Genomic DNA, 24,308 nt, shown 5'->3' with positions numbered 1-24,308 from the left:
GCAAAGCGGGGATGACCAAATTGTGATGTTGCCCTCTCTACACGAGGGTGCAGGACTGTGGGGCCCATCTCTTCTTCAAGTGTCGCTACACTCGACACCTTTGGGATTTGGTCATTGCAAAATTCCTCATATTCGGGCTAGACACTTCCACTTGGCCACTGTTTGACACGGTTGAGGATTGGTGGGCAAGCACTTGCGTTCACGGAACGCCAGATCGACAAGCCAAGGCCTCCATCACCATGCTTGTCTCTTGGACGGTCTGAAACGAGCAAAATGCAAGGGTTTTCAAACATAAGAGTGCCCCACCATCAATCTTGCTTGCCTCCATCTCCATTGAGGCAAACCTTTGGGTAATTGCTGGAGCTAAGAAATTAGGGTCTTTTATTGAGCGCGAGTAATCCCCATGTCATTTTTTTGCGCATGTCATTTCTTTGGGTGGCATGTAACAAACTCTATTCTTTCTTATTTAATGAATGGCCTCTATTTCAAGAAAATGTGATACTGTTCAAATGCTATATTGTCTCTTTTTTTATCAATTTGTGAATCAGATTTAAACCGACATTTATTGGCATGACACACATAAATTGCCACCGTCAAGGTTATTTGGCACTTTTAAACATGCTATCTTATGATCTAGTGTACCAGTGCACCTCAAAGGTTATGGCCGTTTACCATGATTGAACCCCAAGTCACGAGTTTGTGAGGACGGCACAAAAGGTTATCCTGGCAACTGGGTTCATAAAAATTCCAAAGAAACATAAAGGAGCTGATTTAGGAAATGGAGAAAGATGGCATGTTTGTTAGAAAAAATAACTCAATTTTTTTTTTACAACTAAGAAAGAAAGCAATTGATGAAGGATACCTAGAAAATAATTATGGCACATTCAAACACTTGGTATGGTGTCTAAATTTGCTTATGCAAATCGATTACAGTCAACTTGCTCAGGCTGCCGCTGAGCTTGGTTACATAAGAATTAGAGTCAAGGTTCAAGCTGAATATGACATATGTTCCACAACTTCAGGCCCATGCCAAGCCTCGGAAGATATATACTAGTACTACTTAAACAACAGTTTTGGATTAATAACGAGATTGCGAATGTTAATAGACAAGGATCAAGCATCCACTGTGGTGGGTAAAACAACGCAGCTCGATAACCATCTCGACTAACTGCAGGGAGAGTGGATACTCGTCTCAGCGAACCTGCACATTTAATTTGTCAAAAAGGCATCAGTGCAGCTCAAGCTCAACATATCATGTCCAAAAGCTTGGACTAGTGAGATATTGTACCTTCCTGCTCGGGTCTTCATACACGCTTAAGCATCTTCAGGACAGTCGACGCAGTAGTACCAAATAATCTTCTGGATCGATAACTACTTGTGGGCGTCGGCTTACTTGCTACTCTCGGATAATTCCTCTCCAACATGCCAAGACGAAACTCAGAGTGCCTTTCAGCTCTCAACTTCTCGGAGCCACCGGGATAATTAACATCACGAGTATATATTGGCAACTCTTTCTTCGGTGCATAGGCTGGAAAGATCTTTGAAATAAACCGAGCTGTTAATACTGATCTCCATACCGGGAAAAACTGATTTCTTGCATGCAAGTGGCTATCTCGTGGTTTCTTTGTCACGGCCTGGTTAACACGTACATAATCAAGATATCAATGTTAATAACAGACACAATACATACATATTATAACGTGATCAAACAAAATGTACAGGCCCTCCTAAGGTACATGTTTTAACGTGCTCAAACAAAATGTACAGGCCCTCTTGAGGTTTAAAACAGGACAAATAAAAATCAACCGACACCCCACTCCCTCTTCAGGTGTAGAAAAAAAAACATAAACAATGATGATATCAACCTAAACCAAGACACACAAAGCCTTACTATGTCATGAACCACGAACAAAAAAATAAAGAACAGTCTTGCTCACTCACTTTGATTTACCATTTGGTCTGCAAAAATCAAGTGCTTAACAGCACGTGCAGACAGTACAAACTACAAGCCCGAGACCCTAAACTCCAGTAGACCAGATTTTCCCCTTCTTTGCTCTTTTTTGTTAATTCAGAGTACAAAAAGGAACAAAGATGGAATGTGTGTCTTATGCATACACTTTTACTACAACAAAACAAGATCATTTGCACATCAGTGGTCTTGATGAAAATTAAAACAAGAGTTACAGCTCTGGCCATCATAGAACTCTTGCATTTGTACACGCAACACTAAAATATGGGATGGTCCGTGAAATTGTAGCCTGAAAACTTGAATGCCACTCTCACCATCCAAATCTAACACATTTTTCTCCTCAGTCTCAGCATGTAAATAGCAGAAAGAAATTAAAACAGAAAAACAAATTCATAAACAAATTGATAATCAGCATGCAGCAAAATAAGAAAAAGAAAATTCGAGAGGAACTCAAGTTCAAATATCCTTACACTTTTCTCCTTGACTTCCAGAGTAGGTGATCCAGTGGCTGCCTTGGTCAAACCTGTGTTCCCTGTTTCCGATAACAGAATTATTACATCCCATTTTGCAAAACTTGTGAAGCGCATTTAGAATATCAGACTGTGAACCATGTTAACATACCGGCCGGCTCACCACAGTCATAGGGGCAGCTTCAAGAGCATGTGAAAGAACGAATAAAAATATTGTTAGTAATCATCTACGGAAACAAAAAGACAACAACCATAGAAGCAGAAAGTATGAAATAATCAGACCAGTCAAGATCTTCAATGCCGATTTCTTTTCCACTAGGACCAACATCATAATTCTGGAGAACTGCTGAAACTTTTCCAAGGACCTCCTCATGAGATGCCTGCATAAAATTCTTCTATTAATCCAGTAACAATAGTAATTAAGTTTGACTTATCATTTTGGTTTCATTTACTTGATAAGTATCCAAGCCTACTCAACTGATGTGCTATCTACTAACCTGTTCCATAAACCCAAATGGCAATGCCTACCACTACAGATCTCAAATGTCCTTAACACACACATACCAGTACACTTTTATCCTTGATGCTATTAAATCTTCAGCATTTATAACCAGGAGACAGCAATCAAGATAGAAGTCAGTGCCAACAAACAAGACTAGCCATCTTATGTGCTAACACATAAAGTGTGGCCACTTGGTGGACTTGCATGAGGAAAGGATTAAGGAGATGCATGTAGGGAACACTGTTGAAATCATTACAGACAACAGGATCAGATGGTTAAAATTATTACGGACAACAGAGCAATAACATTGCAACAGGAAGGATGCTAATGGGCAAGCATCCTCAGTTATAAACTTATAATGCACCCCTTGTGCTGTCAACTGTTTGGTCCTAATGCTTGAGGACATTGCCAAGATGAAGTTGGAGTGGATTGTCAAAGCCAAGCGTGCGAGAGGACACTGATCTAGAGAGATTTTATTTGAAGCTTCTTGATAAGATGAGGAGGCAATGCTGGTAACAAAAATATTCTGATAAGCATTGCTACTTGGTTTGCCACCACTTCCTTCACTTTGCCAAGTTTAGTGTTTACACATGTAAAAAGATAGCGTTTACACACGAACAAGAGGCTTTCAGGAAACTGCTTGTTGGTATTTTTGGCACAAGCAAGTTAGCAAAAACTGGAACCAGGAAACACGTCACATCTACGAGGTTGTAATGTCAGGCATTTTAGAATGTTATGCTAAGATTACATAAGGGCACCATATTCTCGATGGGCTGAGGCTAGTTGACCACGATGGGATGCCTGAAATGTCGGATCCTAATGCAACTATGAACATTTGCACCGAAAAACAAAATTCCACGAAGTATTTGCGTGAAAACCACAACTATCGAAGAGGTTGATGGAAACCCATGACGACTTTGGGAGAATTGAATGGAGCAAAAGTGTATGCATTGTTTTCGAAATCCTAGCTAATGATTAATGTAAAAGAATAGGACAGTGCTTATGTTCATACCTTGAAGATGATGAAAATGTTTCCATGTGATGAGGAGATGCTATCTAGTACTATTGATGTCTTAGATGATGAGTATGAACAAGTACGTGATGGTATCATTCAATACCTATACAGCTATCAGCCTAGCATGGCATGTGAAGGAAGGTGAAACAAGTTTTCGTGACTTTCTTCGTCTATCATCTTTTAAGCTATGACTTTCTGTAAGCTAACTAACATAGAGCTTCTCTATATCTGTATTCATTTTGGCTAGTTGATTCACGGAAGTCAAAGGGGACCTAGCATTACAGCTCACTAAGGTAAGGGCATAGCCAGTTAGTCTTTGTTGCTCAGCCTCTGCCTGTGAGCATTTAGAGCATCTCCAGCCGTTAGGCGCCCCCAGGGGCCGAAAAGTGCCGCCTAGGGGCCAACCGGCAACGAAAACGGCCTGGGCGGGTTCGGGTTCCCAGCCGCGTCCCCATCCCAGACGGCCACTGAGGAGAGAGATAGAGAGAGAGGAAAGGTTCCTTTTTTGCATGCACATGGTGGTCCTAGCAGAAAAAAGGAAGAGAGAGAGAGGAAAGAGGCCGACAGTGGGCCTGTTGCATGCAAATAATAGCGCCGGCGCTCCAGGGCGCCCCCCGGCGCGCTAGGTTTGGCCTGGGACCGCCGGGGCCAATTTTGACCCTAACCGGCGAAAAACGGGCTCCTGGGGGCACGACTGGGCCGTTTTTTCCCCGCCGGCGACAAAAAATGGCCTGGCAGGGGTGTGTTGGGGGCCGGCTGGAGATGCTCTTAGTTGGTGCCTAACTATGTAAGAATCCTATGTGGCGTCTGTTCTTCAATTTTGAGCCGCATAGATCCAACCAATTAGCAGTAATAAGTTGAATTATGGGTTTAATGTTAGCTCCATACAAGAAGAGGAATAACATGGAGAATTGGAGATTGAATGCCTTAGTGCAGATCTCAATACAATGAAACACCAGGATCCACTAGTTTTTATGTCACTACGATATTATTACCATTACTATTATTATTTTTATTTCATATCTGCACAACGCCTAGTGTCGCCATGACAACATGACATTGACCAGACTCGGTGCAAAGCATTGACAACTTTGCTATTTGGCTTCAAACCGAAGAACAGGAACCCAAAGGTCAAAAATCCATATGGATCGAAACCAAATACTCTCGTTTTACCAGACTATTGGCCATGCTTAAGTTCTGGTGACACCGACATTCGGTAAGGTTGGTATGGTCAAGCAATCAGTATCTCACAAGAGATTAAATACTGATAGTAATAACAAGAATTTTCAGCCCGTAAGTAGTACCCAACTACAATATGCAAATACTCCCTCCTTTCCTAAATATAAGACCTTTTAGACATCTCACTATAAACTACATACGGATGTATATAGTCATATTTTCGGATGTAGATTCACTCATTTTGCTTCGTATGTAGTCTATAGTGAAATCTCTAAAAGGTCTTATATTTAGGAACAGAGGGAGTAGTTTATAGTGCCTCTGGCTTCCCACAGATAATCGATTTAGTACTACCTGTAAGAAAATACAAAAACCCAACGCATTTAACTGCTGCCTACCAGATATTAGTATCTGATTTAAAGAAACAGGGTGGTCCCTTTGATTGATTTTTTTAAAGAAATACTTGGTCAGAGGAATCTAAAAGAACAGACATGAGACAACGCTAGAAAAGTACAAAATGATTGAGATATAGATACTCTGATCTCGTCCTCGTGGTTCGGCAAGGGAACAGCTGTACAATATCGTCTCACTACGATCAATATTTGAAGGTTCAAAAGCCAAACCATAACATATTAGAATATTAAGAATCAGGATGTCTAAATACAATAAAAACGTGATGAAATGAAAATGTGGTACCTCTGAGTGAGTTTGAATATATGCCTCAAGAGCTTCACCAGCTTTGAGAATTATCCTAACAAGCACCAATGCATTGATAAGATGTACTTTCATCTCCTTCAGCTGCTTTTTTGCCTTGGCAGTTTTACCACTTCCTAATCCACACATACAATCCTCTATACGAGCCTTGATGATATCAAACCCATTGAGATTACGGTATTGCCTTTGAGCTGCAAGAAGCAAAATAGCAGCAGGAACAAGCTTCCCCTGCTTGATGTAATTCCAGAGCTCATCAACTACATTATCAGTGTGAGCTGCAAGCGATCTAGTGGTGTCCAAGAAGATCTTCTGCACAAGTCACCAATACAGAACAGCTTGTCACTTAAAGTGCTTGTAGTATACATACTCCCTCTGGCTCGGTATATTAGTCGGGCACGGGTTTTTAGGTCTTTGATTTGACTAAGAAAATATGTAGAATATGCCACAAAAATTATATGGTTAGAAACTACATTTGACAACAAATCTAAAGATATATTTTATATATAATACTCCCTCCGTCCCAAAATAACTGTCTCAAGCTTAGTACAACTTTGTACTAGAGCTAGTACAAAGTTGAGACACTTATTTTGGGACGGAGGGAGTATAATACATGTTTCCCTAGTTAAATTGAAGACCTAAAAATCCATGCCCAACTTATAAACCAACCCGGAGGCAGTAACAAAGATTGACATCAAACTCTGTCAGCAGGCAAAACTAACTTAAAACTTATAATTGCAGAGAAACTTGCTCATTTCCCATTGACTAAAGAATAACAGTGCCTCATGTATTATGGACATAGATACATCAGAAGTTTTAAAAGGTAAACTATCCATCTCACAAGCTGAACTATAATAGCAGATTTAAGAGAGGTGGATTTAAATAACTGGGATGAGCTGAACTTCTTTACTGCTATTATGTAACCAAAGTGTGCAAGGAGGGATTTAACACAAACCATCTCAGGCAGGCAAAGCAGATGTACGAGCTTGTAGATGTACTCAACATTCCCCTTCCTGTAGTTCTCATCAACTAATAGGTTGTCCTCCAGATACTTATGCTGGCAGGCGTTCTCGATGGCAACATGGAGTGGAAGGAGGCCCTCAATGACTTTATTACCCGAGGTGCGCTGATCGGCGGATGCGCCATAGCGACACAGTAACTCAACCATGTCAGCAGAGAATGACTCGGCAGCTTGGTGGAGGGGGAAGTACCCAAAGCTGGTCATGTAGTTGGGGTTGGCACGTATCTCGCAGAGCCTAGGCGACTTCCCCTCCAAAACAACATTAGCACAACGCAGGGCATTCCGTAGAATAATTAAGTCGAGGGTTTGTGGAATGATGACAAAACCAGAAACGAAGCACTCGCTATTATTCTCGAAGATGCGGAGGAAGTATGGAACACTATCCTTTTTTAGGACCGCCGACAAACGATCGAATATGCCATAATATTTTACGAGTGTTTCCTGACCAATCCATGTACACAGAAAATGGAAGGCAATCAGTTCAGTTATCCAACTAACAAAGCATAACAGCAAAAGAATTCTACAAAGGCATTTTATGGCATTGAAATCAGAAAAAAAAGTGCTTTTTTTCATCCCTCGGCTATTACATATGTAGCTTTCAGCACTAAACTTTTAAGCCGCCCAAAGTTGAGTCCTCCACTATAAATAGTTTGATACCATGCAACATTCATCTCTCATAATGATTTCGGAAACAATTTTGAATTACATGGTGCCTACATATGTAGGTCACATCACCACCATATGTCTAGCATGTCATAAATTTTCTCCATGATATTCAATACGTTTATTACAACGTTTGAACAAAAAAACTAAATTAAGAAAAACAAAAACAAAAATGCAAGAGAAAACAAATGTCTCCCTCGTATTTTTATTTCCGTAAATGCTGAGTTATTTCTATATTTTGCATTTTTTAGAAGTTCTTTAACATAAAAAAGTGTGATTTTTGTAATGTTGCAACATACAGGATAGCAAGAACAAGCATTGCAGGAAGAAGACAAGAATATTATTTAGATGCCAAGCGATAGTCAATCAATCATACAAAATGAACAAGTATAAAAGAAACCTTGGGAGTGCGGTCTGGGGCGATTATATTGGTAGCTCTTGCGTTAGCAAGGAAACGCTGCAGTTGAAGCATGTACTGTAAAATAGGAATTATCAGTCAAGAACCAGCACAAAAAGAAGTGTAATAAGAAGGAAGGACGAAGTGGGATATATATCATTTGAGCAGGGGCTAGTTACTTTACCGCCCTCATATGTTCAGCAGGACATGTCAAGGCATCTAATGAGGGGTGGGGAGGAGGATGGGGAGGGTGCCATGGGTCATGCTCATCTGTGGCGCTCCATCAGTTGTACCTTTACTATTATCTTCATGACAAAGAGCTTCCACTGCCTCAGTTCCACGGACGGTTTGCAGTGGCATTGGCTGAAAAAGGGAAGCATGAGATGGAATTACTATGCCAATCCAATTTGCCACCCTGCTGAGATGCCAAACTCTAGTGTGCTACAGCTAGACAATATGAAAGAATGCAGAATGCTTGAACGTAATTCAGCAGAGGCTGCTGGGACCTAATCAGCAACCCAGTGGGGTATCCTTTTTTCGAGTTGATTACCCTTAGCCTTAGGTGCTAGTTTATTCAGATATGAAAGAACAAAAAAGTAATCTTTGAGCAAATGCAGAAGTGCAACATAGAGTAGAACGGAGTAGTGTTGATATCTGAATTGGATCTTCCAAAACAAGGTCACTTCTAGAATGCTAGGACTCCTAAGAATGGGCTACGCATACAGATAAAAGATCTTAACTATCTATGATTTCTTTTGTTTTCTCTTGAGCTTTCAGATTAGCTTTCCTGCAAATTGTGGGGATTTTTTCTGTTCCTTTTTTTGCGGGATCTTGTTGATCCATTTATGTACATCACTTTAGCGCATAATGCATTCTCAGGAGGGCTTGCCACTACTGTTTCTGTAAGCAAAATGTGACTGTTCATTTTTGGTACCTAATAGAACATACAATAAAGGTGCTTCTTTTACCATTCAGTGACAGATTCCAAAGTTGACAGAAATTATACAAGAACTGTTGAAAATTACTCCCTCCGTTCCTAAATATAAGACCTTTTAGAGATTGCACTATGAACTACATACGGATGTACATAGACATATTTTAGAGTATAGATTCACTCATTTTACTTCGTATGTAGTCTTCTAATGGAATCTCTAAAAGGTCTTATATTTTGGAACGGAGGGAGTAGAAGGAAAAAATGAAGACAAATCTTTATGTTGTACTCCCTCCGTCCCATAATATAAGAGTGTTTTGGACACTAGTGTAGTGTAAAAAACGCTCTTATACTATGGTATGGAGGGAGTATTTATATGCACCTTTCTGAAAAAGGCTGCATTACCCAAAACAATATATATGGTGATTGAGCATTGAATTAATGACAGCGTACAGATCTTACAGCCTACACAAACATATACACAAGGCTCCCCGATGTACAAAATATAAGCCAAGATGTGTACCATTTTCATAATAGTTCAACTTTTAGGTACATGCAAGCAGTATGCAGGTTGGAAAACCAAATAGAGGAGGAACCTGAACTGGAACGGTCGATGGAGCGGATGACAAGGTAGACATTGACCCAACTAGAGGCCGCAACTAAGACCTGCACCCAACAAGTTGTCGATGTCAGTAAAATTCTTACTAGGTACCAGGGGAAACTTCAAAACGAAGAGAGCTTGCAAACAGCAAATGAATACGGATTCAGTCACCCAAGCATCCACCATGCAAGGGGGCAACGACATAAAAAAGAAGCAGGATTGGAAGACAAACAGAAGCAGCAGGTACCCTGGCAGAAGAACGGCTAAACAAAAATATCACTGCTTGATGCAAATCACCACCAACTGATGCCGACTAGGTGGGGGAAAACGGCGATCGATTGTTCGAAGAAGCGGAGGTTCAACTAATCAAATCACTGAACTCACGCGTTTGTACAAAATGAAAAAAAAAACTTCTGTAATTCTACGGCGATAGGAAGGCGCGACGCATCTAGGGTTCCGCGGCGCTCGAAGAGAGAGAGAGAGAGAGAGAGAGAGAGAGAGATCTGATAGCCGGAGAAGATGCCGACGGTGGGAGGGGGGAGGGGGAGCAGCGGTATCGCGGAAGTACGTGCCTACGGCAGCCACGGGAAGTCGATAGGAGGGGGACTTGCGATGAGTGCAAGGCCGGGAGAGGGGAGAGGCCGAGAGGGGGATTGAGCGAGGAGGTCCTTTTTACCTCTGTTCAGCTTCATTATTTTCGAGACAGCCCATGCGATTCTTTTTATCTGTGTTCAGTTCGGTAGGAGGTTCATTATTTTCGAGACAGCTCATGCAGTCCTTTTTACCTCTGTTCAACTCGACAGGAGGTTCATTATTTTCGAGACATCTCATGCGGTCCTTTTTACCTCTGTTCAACTCGGCAGGAGGTTCATTATTTTTCGAGACAGCTCATGCGGTCCTTTTTACCTCTGTTCAGCTCGGCAGGAGGTTCATTATTTTCGAGACAGCTCATGCGGTCCTTTTTACCTCTGTTCAGCTCGGCAGGAGGTTCATTATTTTCGAGACAGCTCATGCGGTCCTTTTTACCTCTGTTCAGCTCGGCAGGAGGTTCATTATTTTCGAGACAGCTCATGCGGTCCTTTTTACCTCTGTTCAGCTCCGCAGGAGGTTCATTATTTTCGAGACAGCTCACGCGGTCCTTTTTACCTCTGTTCAGCTTGGCAGGAGGTTCATTATTTTCGAAACAGCTCATGCGGTCCTTTTTACCTCTGTTCAGCTCGGCAGGAGGTTCATTATTTTCGAGACAGCTTATGCGGTCCTTTTTACCTCTGTTCAGCTTGGCGGGAGGTTCATTATTTTCGAGACAGCTCATGTCATGAGGTAGATGGGGCACAACACACGTCAAAGATGCTGGTTCATTATTTTTGAGACAGCTCATGTCATGAGGTAGAAGCATATCATGGGGCACACCACACGCCAAAGATGTTGATCACGAACGCACATATTGCTTAAAGGGAACTGCCTAAGTACAGTGTAGGGCCTCCAATTTACCTACATCACAACAAGTCACTCGCCCATGCACGAAAAAAATTCAAAAAAGATGCTAAAGCATTTGGATAATTATCTGTTCATAAGTCAGCATGTCAAGCTCACTTATGTATGTCTTGTATCGTCCCATAGCTGCGATACTCGACCATTGGACATTAGCCCATGTGTGAGCGATAGTGGGGTACCGCTCCTCATCCCCGTCAAAAGGGTACTTCAAAGGTTCTTCCGGAGGAAGGGTGACGTTACGGCCAACAGGGATACGCTCCCACATCCAAAACAGTAGGACCCAAACGAAACCTTCAAAAGTGGACGCCGGCTTACTCCTTATACATCATCCATCCAACTGCATATTTGCACACACGTTAACCGACCACACATGAATACCTATTTAATAAAATGAAAATGCATCATATTAAGCAGTACCTGGCGGTACAAGAAGGCTAGTGCCACCGAATCCCAACTCCACTTAACATACGAGTCACGAAGAGGATCCAAGAACATCCACGAGGATGTGTCCCCCGTGCCATCCGGAAACAGCACGTGGGTCAAAAGATTCCATAGGTAAGCCCTGGCGTACCTCTCCACAACATCCAGACTAGCATCCTTTGGGCACTTGCGAAAATGTTTCTGTATCCACGAGAACAACACGCTGGATGGCCTAGGATCATTCCTGGTTTCATGAGTCCACGGCTCAGGTTCAACACCAACCAATGTTGCAACCCGTTGTCGCCACCCATCAGACCTAACCTTCCCTGTAAGAGCCCTACCCTCGATCGAAAGCCCGGTGATCATAGCAATATCCTCCAAAGTTATGGTCATCTCACCAAGAAGAAGGTGAAAAGAGTGTCTCCGGCATCCAACGGTCCGTAAGGGCGGTAAGGACCGTGGCGTTCAACCATGGTGGTGTGCCTTTAAAGTTGAGCACAAACTAAAGAAGATCCATTCTTCTAAAATAAGGCTCGTACTGAGGGTCATATAAGAGAGATTCATTCGGGTTGTGCCTCCTCAACCGAAGTAGTGGAGGAACCTAAACAAACAAACGCATAATTTGTTACTGTTGGGGAACGTTGCATGGGAAACAAAAAATTTCCTACGCACACGAAGACCTATCATGGTGATGATCATCTACGAGAGGAAGATTGGATCTACATACCCTTGTAAATCGCTAAGCGGGGAGCGTTAAGAAACGCAGTTGATGTAGTGGAACGTCTTCGTGATTCAAATCACTGTCGTCCCACGATCCGTCCCGATCTAGTAACGAACGGACGACACCTCCGCGTTCAGCACACGTATAGCTCGATGACGATCTTCGCCTTCTTGATCCAGCAAGAGAGACAGGGAAGTAGATGAGTTCTACGGCAGCGTGATGGCGCGCCGGTGGTGGTGGTGATCTATTCCTGCAGGGCTTCGCCTAAGCACCACAGAAATCCGATCTAGAGGAAGAACTACGAACTAGAGGAGAGGGTTGCACGTGGATGAAATTGTATCACAAAAACCCTAAAACCTCTAGTATATATAGGAGGAGGGAGGAGGCAGCCTTGCCCACCAAGGGAAACACCTTGGCGTCCGCCGAACCAAAGGAGGGAGGAGTCCTCCTCCAATCCTACTTGGATTAGGACTCCTCCCAAAATTGTCGACCTCTTTTGGATTTTCCACCTTTTTCCACATGGGCTTTCTTTGGTTGATTAGACGGCCCACTAAGATCTATTGCGCCACCATCAAGTCCATGTGGCCCTCTTGGGGAGTGGTGGGCCCACCTGGCGGGGCCCCGGTACCCATTCGTCACTCCCGGTACACTGCCGGCAATGCCCGAAATTCTTCCAAAATCCAAATATCAACTTCTTATATATCAATCTTCGTTTCTGGACCATTCCGGAACTCCTCGTGACGTCCAAGATCTCATTCGTTACTCCGAACATAACTTTGGTCATCAATACCTATAACTCAACTACACCGAAACGTCATAGAACCTTAAGAGTGCAGACCCTGCGGGTTCGAGAACTATGCACACATGACGTGAGACACTCCTCGGTCAATATCCACTAGCGGGACCTGGATGTCCATATTGGATCCTACATATTCTACGAAGATCTTATTGGTTGAACCTCTATGCCAAGGATTCATATAATCCCGTATACCATTCCCTTTGTCCTTCGGTATGTTACTTGCCCGAGATTTGATCATCGATATCTCTATACCTACTTCAGTCTTGTTACCGGCAAGTCTCTTTACTCGTTCTTTAATACAAGATCCCGTGACTAACTCTTTAGTCACATTGCTTGCAAGGCTTATATGTGATATTGTATTACCGAGTGGGCCCCGAGATACCTCTCCGTCACACGGAGTGACAAATCCCAGTCTTGATCCATGCTAACTCAACGGACACCTTCGGAGATGCATGTAGAGTACCTTTATAGTCACCCAGTAATGTTGCAACGTTTGATAGACACAAGGCATTCCTCCGGTGTCAGTGAGTTACATGATCTCATGGTGATATGAATGAATACTTGACATGCAGAAAACAATAGCTACAAAATGACACAATCATATGCTACGTTTGTAATTTGGGTCTTGTATATCACATCATTCTCCTAATTATGTGATCCCGTCATCAAGTGACAACACTTGTCTATGGCCAGGAAACCTTAATCGTCCTTGATCAACAGGCTAGTCAACTAGAGACTCACTAGGGACATAGTTTTGTCTATATATCCGCACATGCATTTATGTTTCCATTCAATACAGTTATAGCATGGATAATAAACGATTATCTTGAAACAAGAAATATAATAATAACTATTTTATTATTGCCTCTAGGGCATATTTCCAACAGTCTCCAACTTGCACTAGAGTCCATAATCTAGTCTCACATTTTCATGTGATTTACAATGTAATGAATCTAACACCCATACAGTTCTGGTGTTGTTCATGCTTCGCTCGTGGTAGATGTTTAGTCAGCGGATCTGCAACATTCAGATCCATGTGCACTTTGCAAATATTTATGTCTTCCTCCTTGATGTAATCGCAGATGGCGTTGAAGCGTCGCTTTATGTGTCTGGTCCTCTTGTGAAACCTTGGTTCCTTGGCTAGAGCAATGGCACCAGTGTTTGTCACAGAACAGATTGATTGGATCCAGTGCACTTGGCACTACTCCAAGATCTGACATGAACTACTTCATCCACACACCCTCCTTGGCCGCCTGTGAGGCAGCTATGTACTCTGCTTCACATGTAGAATCAGCTACGACGCTTTGCTAGAAACTGCACCAACTTACCGCACCCCCGTTAAGAACAAATACGTACCCGGTTTGTGACTTAGAGTCATCCGGATCGGTGTAAAAGCTTGCGTCGACGTAACCCTTTACGACGAGCTCTTCGTCACCCCCATAAACGAGAAACATTTCCGTAGTCTTTTTTAGGTACTTCAGAATATTCTTGACCATCGCCCAGTGTTCCACTCCTGGATCACTTTGAAACCTGCCTGCCATACTTATGGCCATGCTGACATCCGGTCTTCTGCACAGCATTGCATACATGATAGGCCCTATGGCTGAAGCATAGGGGACGACACTCATCTTTTCTCTATCTTCTGCAGTTAGTGGACATTGAGTCTTACTCAACTTTATACCTTGTAACATAGGCAAGAACCCCTTCTTGGATTGTTCCATTTTGAAATTCTTCAAAACTTTATCAAGGTATGTGCTTTGTGAAAGAGCTATCAAGCGCCTCGATCTATCTCTATAGATTTGTATGCCCAATATGTAAGCAGCTTCTCCTAGGTCTTTCATTGAAAAACTTTTATTCAAGTAATCTTTTACGCTTTCCAAAAACTCCACATTGTTTCCAATCAGCAATATGTCATCCACATATAATATTAGAAATGCTATAGAGCTCCCACTCACTTTCTTGTAAATACAAGCTTCTCCAAAAACTTGTAGAAACCCAAACGCCTTGATCACCTCATCAAAGCGTTGATTCCAACTCTGAGATGCTTGCACCAGTCCATAAATGGATCGCTCGAGCTTGCACACCTTGTCATCATTCTATGGATCGACAAAACCTTCGGGTTGTATCATATACAACTCTTCCTTAAGAAACCCGTTAAGGAACGCCGTTTTGACACCCATCTGCGAGATTTCATAATCGAAAAATGCAGCTATTGCTAACATGATTCGGACGAACTTAAGCATCGCTATGGGTGAGAATGTCTCATCGTAGTCAACTCCTTGAACTTGTGAAAAACCCTTTGCCACAAGTCTAGCTTTGTAAAAGGACACATTACCGTCCGCGTTTGTCTTCTTCTTAAAGATCCATTTGTTCTGAATAGCCTTGCGACCTTCAGGTAATACTTCCAAAGTCCACACTTTGTTTTCGTACATAGATCCTATCTCGAATTTCATGGCTTCTAACCATTTGTTGAAATCTGGGCCCACCATCGCTTCACCATAACTCGCAGACTCATTGTTGTCCAACAACATGATAGAAAAGACAGGATTTCTGTACCACTCGGGAGCGGTACGTGCTCTTGTCAACCTACGAGGTCCGACAGTAACTTGATCTGAAGCTTCATGATCATCATCATTAGCTTCCTCTTCAACTGGTGTTGCCTCGACAAAAAATTCTTTCTGCCCTGCTGTCACGCCCAAGATGCGACCCTATCCTCAATTTGGCACGAAGGCCTCGTCACGGATAGAAGCGTATCTCGTCGTGTCGCAAGAATGGATATCGTTACAAGTACATGTACTGAAAAGAAGAGGTATATATATAGAATTGGCTTACACTCGCCACAAGCTACATTAGTGTCACATCAGTACATTACATAATCATCAAGAGTAAGAGCAGGGTCCGACTACGAACGAAAACAAACGAGAAAGAAGAACGATGTCCCTCCTTGCTATCCTAGGCTGCCGGCCTGGAACCCATCCTAGATCGAAGAAGAAGAAGAAGAAGAAGAAGAAGCAACTCCAAATGAACAATCAACGCGCTCGTGTCAAGTAACCTTTACCTGTACCTGCAACTGGTGTTGTAGTAATCTGTGAGCCACAGGGGACTCAGCAATCTCATTTCCAAAGGTATCAAGACTAGCAAAGCTTATTGGGTGAGGCATGGTTAAGTGGTGAGGTTGCAGCAGCGGCTAAGCATATATTTGGTGGCTAAACTTACGAGTACAAGAAATAAGAGGGGGAAGCTCTACCCATAGCGGACGTGAACTACTGATGATCGAATGAATGATCCTGAACACCTACCTACGTCAGACATAACCCCACCGTGTCCTCGATCGGAGTAAGAACTCGCGAAAGAGACAGTCACGGTTACGCACAGAGTTGGCATATTTTAATTAAGTTAACTTCAAGTTATCTAGAACCAATGTTAAACAAAGTTTCCACGTTGCCACATAACCGCGGGCACGACTTTTCGAAAGATTTAACCCTGCAGGGGTGCTCCAACTAGTCCATCACAAATTACCACAAGCCGCATAGAAATCCTCGGTCACGAAGCTCGCGATCTCGTTGGATTCCTTAGTGGAAAACCTCAACTGATTACCCAAAGCATCACCGGAATCCTGATGCACAAGATATCTCATCAAAGGTAAAACTAATCCAGCAAGGCCGCCCGACGTGTCGACGAACCCGATAGGAGCCGCGTATCTCGTTCTCAGGACACGACGGATGGAAAAGCCTACAGGTACCAAACCTCGAGTTGCCCCGTGGTGGCCCCGCAGTCTGTCCTTTTGGGACCAACACCATCAGCACTACCCCCCTGTTTATGTAAAATTACTCCTCGGGTAGCGCTAACTCCCTATGCATTTCAGTATTATCAAAGTTATTATGTTGAGCATATGTAGAACCAAAGTTGGGCCTTGCCAGACCAGCTTTAATCTAAAACGAATTATCAAGGGGGTCCCCATAACAACCCCGATCGTGTTAGGAGCGCTCAATTATGGAACATAACACCGGTAGCCGAAACTAAGGGGGCAAAGGTGGAACAAAACACCAGGCTAGAAAGGTCGAGCCTTCCACCTTTTACCAAGTATATAGGTGCATTAAATTAAATAGCATTAATATGGTGATATGACAAGGAACCCATGTAATCACATGGAAGCAACTGCACCTGCAACTAGCAACGCTAACACAGGGTTAAGCAAGCGGTAACATAGCCAATCAGTGGTTTGCTAGGTTGAGCAGGTTGAAGGTTTTCATGGTATTGTTGAGAGGCTGATATTTAACATGTGGTAGGCAACGAGACATAACAATAGAAACGGTAAAACTAGCATGGCAATGATAGTAATGGTATCTACGGAAATGGCCGTCTTGCCTGAGATCCCGCTTGGAAAAAGAATGCCTCCGTGAAGCAGACGAACCGACGTAGTCGAACGGGTCCTCACAATCCGGCACGCTGCGGAACTCTATCAAGACGAAGCAAACCGGAAACACAAATCAACACACAGAATTCACCACACGATGCACAACACATATGATGCATGAGCAGCTGTATACATGCAAGACACGGCATGACAATTCACACAAACAAACACTACACATTAAGTGAAGTTCAATATGCAACGAGTTGCATATTGACGAAACTCCACGTTTAATTATTTAGTTCTATCCCGATTAGGTACACGGCAATATTAAATGTGGTTACACATGGCAAGAGATGAAGCGCAATTAAACTACCTATCTAGGCATTTTAAATGAGGTCGGAAATGACTTATAGCACCTCCGGGACGACCTCGCATGTTAATTTACAATTCTGTCCAGATCTGAACTAACACATTCAATTAGTTGTTAAACAGCAAAACAAATAGGTTCACGTGATTCTACGCGTCATTTCAAGCAATTTGCACATAGAGAACATCTCCAACGGAGCTACGGTTCAAAAGTTACAAGCACCGCAAGATATGATGGCATGAATGCAATATGTGTGCAACGACGGCTACGAGCACTTCAAAACATACAAACAGCAAGAGAAAATGAAACTACACGAGATTCTAAGGAAGTTTCATGTAGGACACGATCAAAACGGAGCTACGGTTCAAAAACTACGAGCAAAACAAGATATCACTACAATCTACCAAAATCAGCCACATAGCATTTTCTACACCCCACAACTACGAGCTACTCAACTCAAATATAATCAACCAAGGCATGACACGAACGAGGGCAAGAAGCACTACAACAAACAACTAACAACAACTAGCATGGCAGCAAGGAACACTAGGAAAAGAAGACACAAAATGGCATCTCAGACACTATTTCAGACTTAGTGAAAATTACACTTCATGAAAGTGCAGTTTTCGATCTGAAGCCATATTGACAGCAGCAAAACCATAAGCTATGGGACTCCAAATGACATGAAAATTAACAACATGCTAGAGAAACACAAGGGCTACAACTAACTCCATTGGACCAACCTCAAAAGAGCTACAGATCACAAGATACAAGCAAGACAAGACAACAACAAAATATAATAGATCTTAGACTTAGAAATATTTCAACACCTCCAAATCAGCACTATTTCTAACAACTTGAGAGCAAGGAAACCACACCTAAAATGCATTTCTATTGCAACCAAAAATACCAGGGGCTAGACTAAACATCCAAGAAGAACTCCCTAGTTGTCAACTCCGTCAAACGAAGCACGGAATAAATCCTACGAATAAGACAAGAGGGAAACATATCAAAATATCACGCGAACTAACTTGCTCAAAAGCTAAAACTAATTGCACAGAAAATAGGATTTTTCTACCCCAAAAACATATAAAATATGTGGGGTTGCACAACAAAAATAATTTTTTTGACCGGCTACTGTAGGCAAAACCCCCCATAGTCATTTTCCTTTATTCCCATGTATGAGAGATGTATGTACAAGAGGGGTTTTAGAATGTACAAGGGGAAGAAGAGCAAAGGATTACAAACCTCAAGGAGGCAAAAAGGAAATCCATTTTAGGAGGTCATCCCTGAACCTAGCCTTAATTCTATGAGCTAACACAGAAATGTCATGAATGAATCCAGATCTCCATTTTCTGAACTTTGGCTGCTCCTGGTTGAAGATTTTTGCATTTCTGACAGTCCAGATGTTCCAACAAGCAGTAAAAACCACCTCAGCAAAGAAAGGGTTATGAAAGTCCTTTCTAGCCGCAACAGCAGCACTCCACATAGATGAACCCTGCCATGTGATCTGCAGGTAATTCCAGATTCTGGTACTGAACAGACAGTTGAAGAATAAATGATCCCTGTCTTCCTTGACTCGAGCGTGGCATAGAACACAAAGGTTGGAATCAGAAACCTTCCAGTGACGCCGTTCCAGCATATCTTGAGTGTTTAGCCTGTCCATGATGAGCATCCAGGCAAACATCTTAATCTTCATAGTACAACAGCTTCTCCAGATCCAGTTGAGTAAAGGGTTTGGTTTAATACTGCTATGAATATGAGCATAGTATCTCTTGGCTGTGTAGACCTTAGCATCCTTTCCCCATACCCATCTGTCAGAGGCCTGATGATTAAGGTCCAGGTCCTGAAGCAAAGATTGGACCGAAAGCAGTTCCTGATAAGCTTGATCAGACAGTGGTAAGTGAAACATGGAGAGCATGCTGTCATCAACAAAGGCAGTAAAGACCTCTTGAGCTGTGCAAAAAGGGTCAGCCACAAAGGAGAACAGTCTTTGGAATCTGGCCGCCAGTGGCGTAATGGAGTTGCCAAACAACCAGGAGTCAGACCAAAACAGGAAGGAATCACCCTTATTCGGCAGAACATATGTAACTGATCTGAATTTGTCAAGCCGTTTACAGATATCCTTCCACCAAAAGGAACCACAAAGGGCAGTTCCCTGAGGTACAGTGTTATGATAGTAAGTGTTCCAAATCAGATGAACCCAAGGGATATCAGCATGATTGAGGAATTTATCAGCATGTTTGAGCAGGAGTGCTTCATTCTGGACTACTAGGTTCATAATCCCTAGACCCCCTTTATTTTTAGGCCTGCACACCAGAGGCCAAGCAGCAAGAGAGGGTGCATGATCATTCCCATTTCTTCTCCATAGACATTGCCTTTGAATCCTCTCCAATTGCTTCAGTATACCTGGTGGGATATCCAGACTGCATAGAAAGAAGATAGGTACAGAAGACAGGGCTGAGTTTAAATACTGCAGCCTTCCCCCCTGAGCAAGAAAAGATGAACTAGCACTGAGTCTTCTTTCCATGTTATCAACCAGAGGCATGAGATCAATGATTCTTGGTTTAGTTGTCCCAACAGGAAGGCCAAGATATGTGAAGGGTAAAGATCCCACTCTGCAACCAATGGAGTCTGCCAGATCCTGTAGATGCTAAGGAGAAGTGTTGACTGGTAAAAGTGCAGATTTGTGGTAATTCACCTGTAATCCACCGGACTGGGAGAAAAGTAAGAGCATTTTCTTGAACTGCAACAACTGGGATTTATCAGCAGGTAGGATGATAAGAGCATCATCAGCATATTGCACTATAGGGCAATCCTTATCATTACAGGGTATAGGCAGCTGTATCAGCCCCTCCACCAGCAGTTGGTTAACCAGAGTTTGTAGAAAATCAGCAGCAATAGCAAAAAGCAGAGGAGACATAGGGTCTCCCTGCCTGACACCTTTCTTGCACATGAACTTCTTTCCAGGCACACCATTGATCAGCACTGAAGATGATCCAGAAGTTAGTAGCTGCCTAACCCAAAGGATCCATCTGTCATTGAAGCCCTTGTGCTTAAGGATCTAGAAGATGAACTCATGCTTCACAGAATCAAATGCCTTTTCAAAATCCAGCTTAAGAATAACTATAGGCTTCTTGGATTGATGACATTGGTGCAGGTACTCTAGAGTCCATCCCACACAATCTTGAATGGTCCTAGATTTGATAAAACCATACTGATTCTTGTGAAGTCACTTCACAATCTACAACTGAAGCCTGTTAGCCAGCATTTTTGACAGAAATTTGAGACCCATTCCAGTAAGTGATATTGGTCTGTAATCTCCCACATGTTCAGGTGATCTCTTCTTTGGAATGAGTGTAATATAGGATGAATTCATGTTTACAAGCTGGGCCTGTCCAGCATGGAAATCGGCAGCAAGTTGGTAAAACTCAGGGGAGATTATGTGCCAGCTTTTTTTTGAAAAAAAGACCATTGAAACCATCAGGCCCTGGAGCTTTGTCAATGGGCATATCCTGAACAGTCTTGTCCATTCCAGACTTGGAAAAAGGTTCTGTGAGAATGTCTAGATCCTCCACCTCATTCAGCAAGGATTGTAAGTCAAATGCCATGTTAATTCCAAGAGAAGTTCCCATTCTATCCTTGAAAGATGCCCAAAAACATGCAGCAATTTGATCATGATGAGAGATGATAGAACCATCATTTAACTTGAGAGATGCAATGGAATTCCTCCTATATCTCTCAGTGGCCATAGCATGGAAGAACTTAGTGTTTTCCTCACCAACCTTAACAAATCTGATAGTGGCTCGCTTCTTCCAGTACAAACACTGAAGATGCAGAAGATGTTCCAAATGTAATTTGACAATTTTCCTGAAGTTAGCTTCTGGTTTGAAAAAGTGACCTCAACTCCTCAAGCTCATCCACGCATAGCACCACTTGATTACATCTGGAAATAAAAGTTTTCAACTGTGACAGAGACGTCTGCCATTTCTTCAAAGCCTGCCGAAGATGCTTCATCTTATCCCTAATAACAACAGAAATGTGTGTCTTTCTTGAAGGAATGAGCCAGGATTGCTGTACACATTCCATGAAACCTTCCATTTTGACCCAGTAGTTTTCAAAGCGAAATAGGTTGCATTTAGGGATGGAAGTGTTGACAGTGACCACACAGGGAACATGAACAGAAGCAGTCCTTGCCAGGGGTAGCACTTGAGTAAGAGGATATGAGGAGATCCAGTTGGTTGATGTAAAAAACCAGTCAAGCTGCTCCAGAAGAGGGGAATCCTACATATTGGACCAAGTGTAAGATCTACCTTTAATGGGAAGTTCCAGCAAACCCAGATGCCCAATAATTTCATTGAAGATGAACATGTCATTCACATCAGCCCCAGGAAGGTTTCTGTTGTCAGGGGATCTAATAAAATTAAAATCTACAAGAAGTAACCAATTGGCCCCAGTGGGAATATCAAGATTGTAAAGCCATCTCACAAAAAGATCTCGGGCCTCTCCTTGACATGGCCCATAGACATTAACTAAAGTCCATGATTCACCCGTGTGATTTGAGGTAAAGGAGATGATCAATCCGTAGGGTGTGCATTCCACTAATTGACCAGTAAGAATGGAAGAGTTCCAAAGGGTGATAAGCCCTCCTGATGCACCCATGGAAGGAGAGTAAGCAAACTGATCAAATCGTTTGGGGCAGAAACCTATAACTGCACGAAACTCAATGGACTGCATTTTTGTTTCCTGCAAGCAGACCACAACAGCTAGGCTCTCATCAATCTTGTTACGGAGCGCCCGCTGCCTGTGATCAGAATTTAGGCCACGCACATTCCAACACAGCACACGCCAACTTCTCGTAGAACGACTGTGCATTGCAGATCATATATATAGCAAAAGCAAGATTATGTAATAGCCAATGCAACCAAGGTTCCGAAAACCAAAAGACAGCGCAAGCAGAAGTTTGACAGTACATAAAACCAATACAGTAACAGATAAACATAGATTGTTTAAACATCAGAAGACGATGGCGCAGAATCAGCAGGATCTTCCATAAGTCGATCCACCGTGAGCTTCTCAGGGGCTATGCCGAGTGACTGTCCCACCTCCTGAATCACTGGGATAGGAGTGGCAGGCGGTACTTGAACATCCTCAGCCTCCTGCGATGTGGAGGACATTGGCTTGGCCTTGGGCTTCCTCTTCTTGGGGACATGCGCAGGCAGCTCTTGCAAGATTGGCTTGAAGCCATCTCGCTTGATGGATCCGCGAGTACACCGACGGACCGAAGAGTCAACAACTCGAGTGGTTTTCTTGCGAGTCCCCTTCTTGGATGGAGCAGGAGAACGAAAAGATAAGTCTTCTAAAGATGAAGAAGGACTAAGAGGGATTACCTCCTGCAGTGGGAGAGAGGTACTAGCAGGCTCCGATAAAGAAGTTGCTGGAGCATCAGTGTCAAAAGCCACTTCCCAGGAACGCTTGGGGATCATAATGGGCTCCACAACTGGCATCTGAAGTTGACGAGGTACGTGCATAGCAGTAGCAGCCCCCATAAGAGCATCAAAGGTGCGTGCCCAGGACATTACAGGCAGCAGAGGAGGCCCATACACAACCCTAGCAGCCCCAACAAAGATGTTGCCAGTCTGAATGGGGGTGGGGGTTTTGTAGAGAACAATTGCCAGAGGATTGTCATCATGCACCTCTTCCATCACACGCACATCACCCTCTGGCTCAGCATCATTGTCTGGGGCAGCCACTGGTATGTCAGCATCAGGGGCATCAAGATTAGCCAGCGGTGGTTCTGGAGCAGCAGGTTCCACCTCCATGTCGCCCTGCGGCAGATGATCAAGGTCCACCAGCTCGTGAACCGAATCCGAAGAAGAAGGACTCGGCTGATCAATCACGATAGATTCTTGATCCTGAGCAGGATCAGCAGCGGGTGCTTCCGGGGCCGCTTGAGGTTCCCAACCTCCTCCATCATCAGCAGCAGGCGGCTGACCCCAGCCTCCATCATCATCAGCAGCAGGCGGCTGACCCCAGTCTCCATCAGCAGCAACACCAGCAGCAGGCCCTGGGTCTCCGGGCGCCAGCGATACCGCATTCCAGCCCAGCGCAGGATATGGGGGCAGAACAAATTGCAGATTATCATGAACAAGATGTCCAGGGAGCGGATGAGGGTTGCCATTGAGGGGCATGGGATCCTCATCATTAGGTAGAGTCTCAACAGCCGCCGCACCCAGTATGTACACTGGAGCAGACCAGGAAACCTTGGCGCCACCCCAAGCAGCATATTCAGAAAAGGTGATACTGCGAGGGACCAGCCAGTCCTCTGGGAACGCAGCAAACACTATAGAACGGACCAGATATGGATCATCACTGACCCAATGGTGAAACTCCCCAAAGGTATTGACAGCGGCCCGGAGATCTTCAGTATTGCGTAAGTCCAACGGGACCCCCAAAAGCATGAGACAGCCCTGACGAAAACCCTCTTGGCCGCGGAACCCAAGACCCTGATCATGACGCAGGAAGCGCACGATAGAGTTATGTGCAACTTGCTGCGGAACCATGTGGACCGCAACATAGCTCTGTGCCGCATCGCGGAGCTCAAACAATCCAACACCCTCAATCCAAGGTTGGGCAGACCGGACATGCAGCCCTTGATGAAGAAGAAGAGCAGCAACTTCTTGCGTACCTGAAT

The 24,308-nt window shown here is 43.4% G+C and overlaps 1 protein-coding gene across 3 annotated transcripts; it reads right to left on the bottom strand.

The window, feature by feature from the left end:
* Positions 1–898: 898 nt before the first annotated feature.
* LOC123444569 lies at positions 899–10,070 on the bottom strand. 3 transcript variants are annotated; one of them, XM_045121339.1, is made up of 11 exons: positions 9,704–10,070; positions 9,452–9,521; positions 8,109–8,287; positions 7,928–8,002; positions 6,799–7,305; positions 5,829–6,155; positions 2,722–2,819; positions 2,591–2,619; positions 2,440–2,501; positions 1,289–1,634; positions 899–1,201 (listed from the first exon to the last, which is right to left on the bottom strand). In XM_045121339.1, the coding sequence occupies exons 3-10, from the start codon at positions 8,115–8,117 to the stop codon at positions 1,305–1,307; spliced, it is 1,437 nt and encodes a 478-aa protein (XP_044977274.1). In that variant the 5' UTR covers positions 8,118–8,287; positions 9,452–9,521; positions 9,704–10,070; the 3' UTR covers positions 899–1,201; positions 1,289–1,304. The 3 variants fall into 3 exon arrangements, with proteins under 3 accessions (XP_044977274.1, XP_044977276.1, XP_044977275.1); XM_045121341.1 differs by having other exon boundaries at positions 8,104–8,287; positions 9,452–10,070; XM_045121340.1 differs by having other exon boundaries at positions 9,458–10,070.
* Positions 10,071–24,308: the final 14,238 nt, after the last annotated feature.

Source organism: Hordeum vulgare, chromosome 3H (genome assembly GCF_904849725.1).
Source record: "Hordeum vulgare subsp. vulgare chromosome 3H, MorexV3_pseudomolecules_assembly, whole genome shotgun sequence".
NCBI lineage: Eukaryota > Viridiplantae > Streptophyta > Magnoliopsida > Poales > Poaceae > Hordeum > Hordeum vulgare.
The sequence above is the reverse complement of the archived record's forward strand: the minus strand, read 5'-3'. Positions and strand labels throughout refer to the sequence as shown.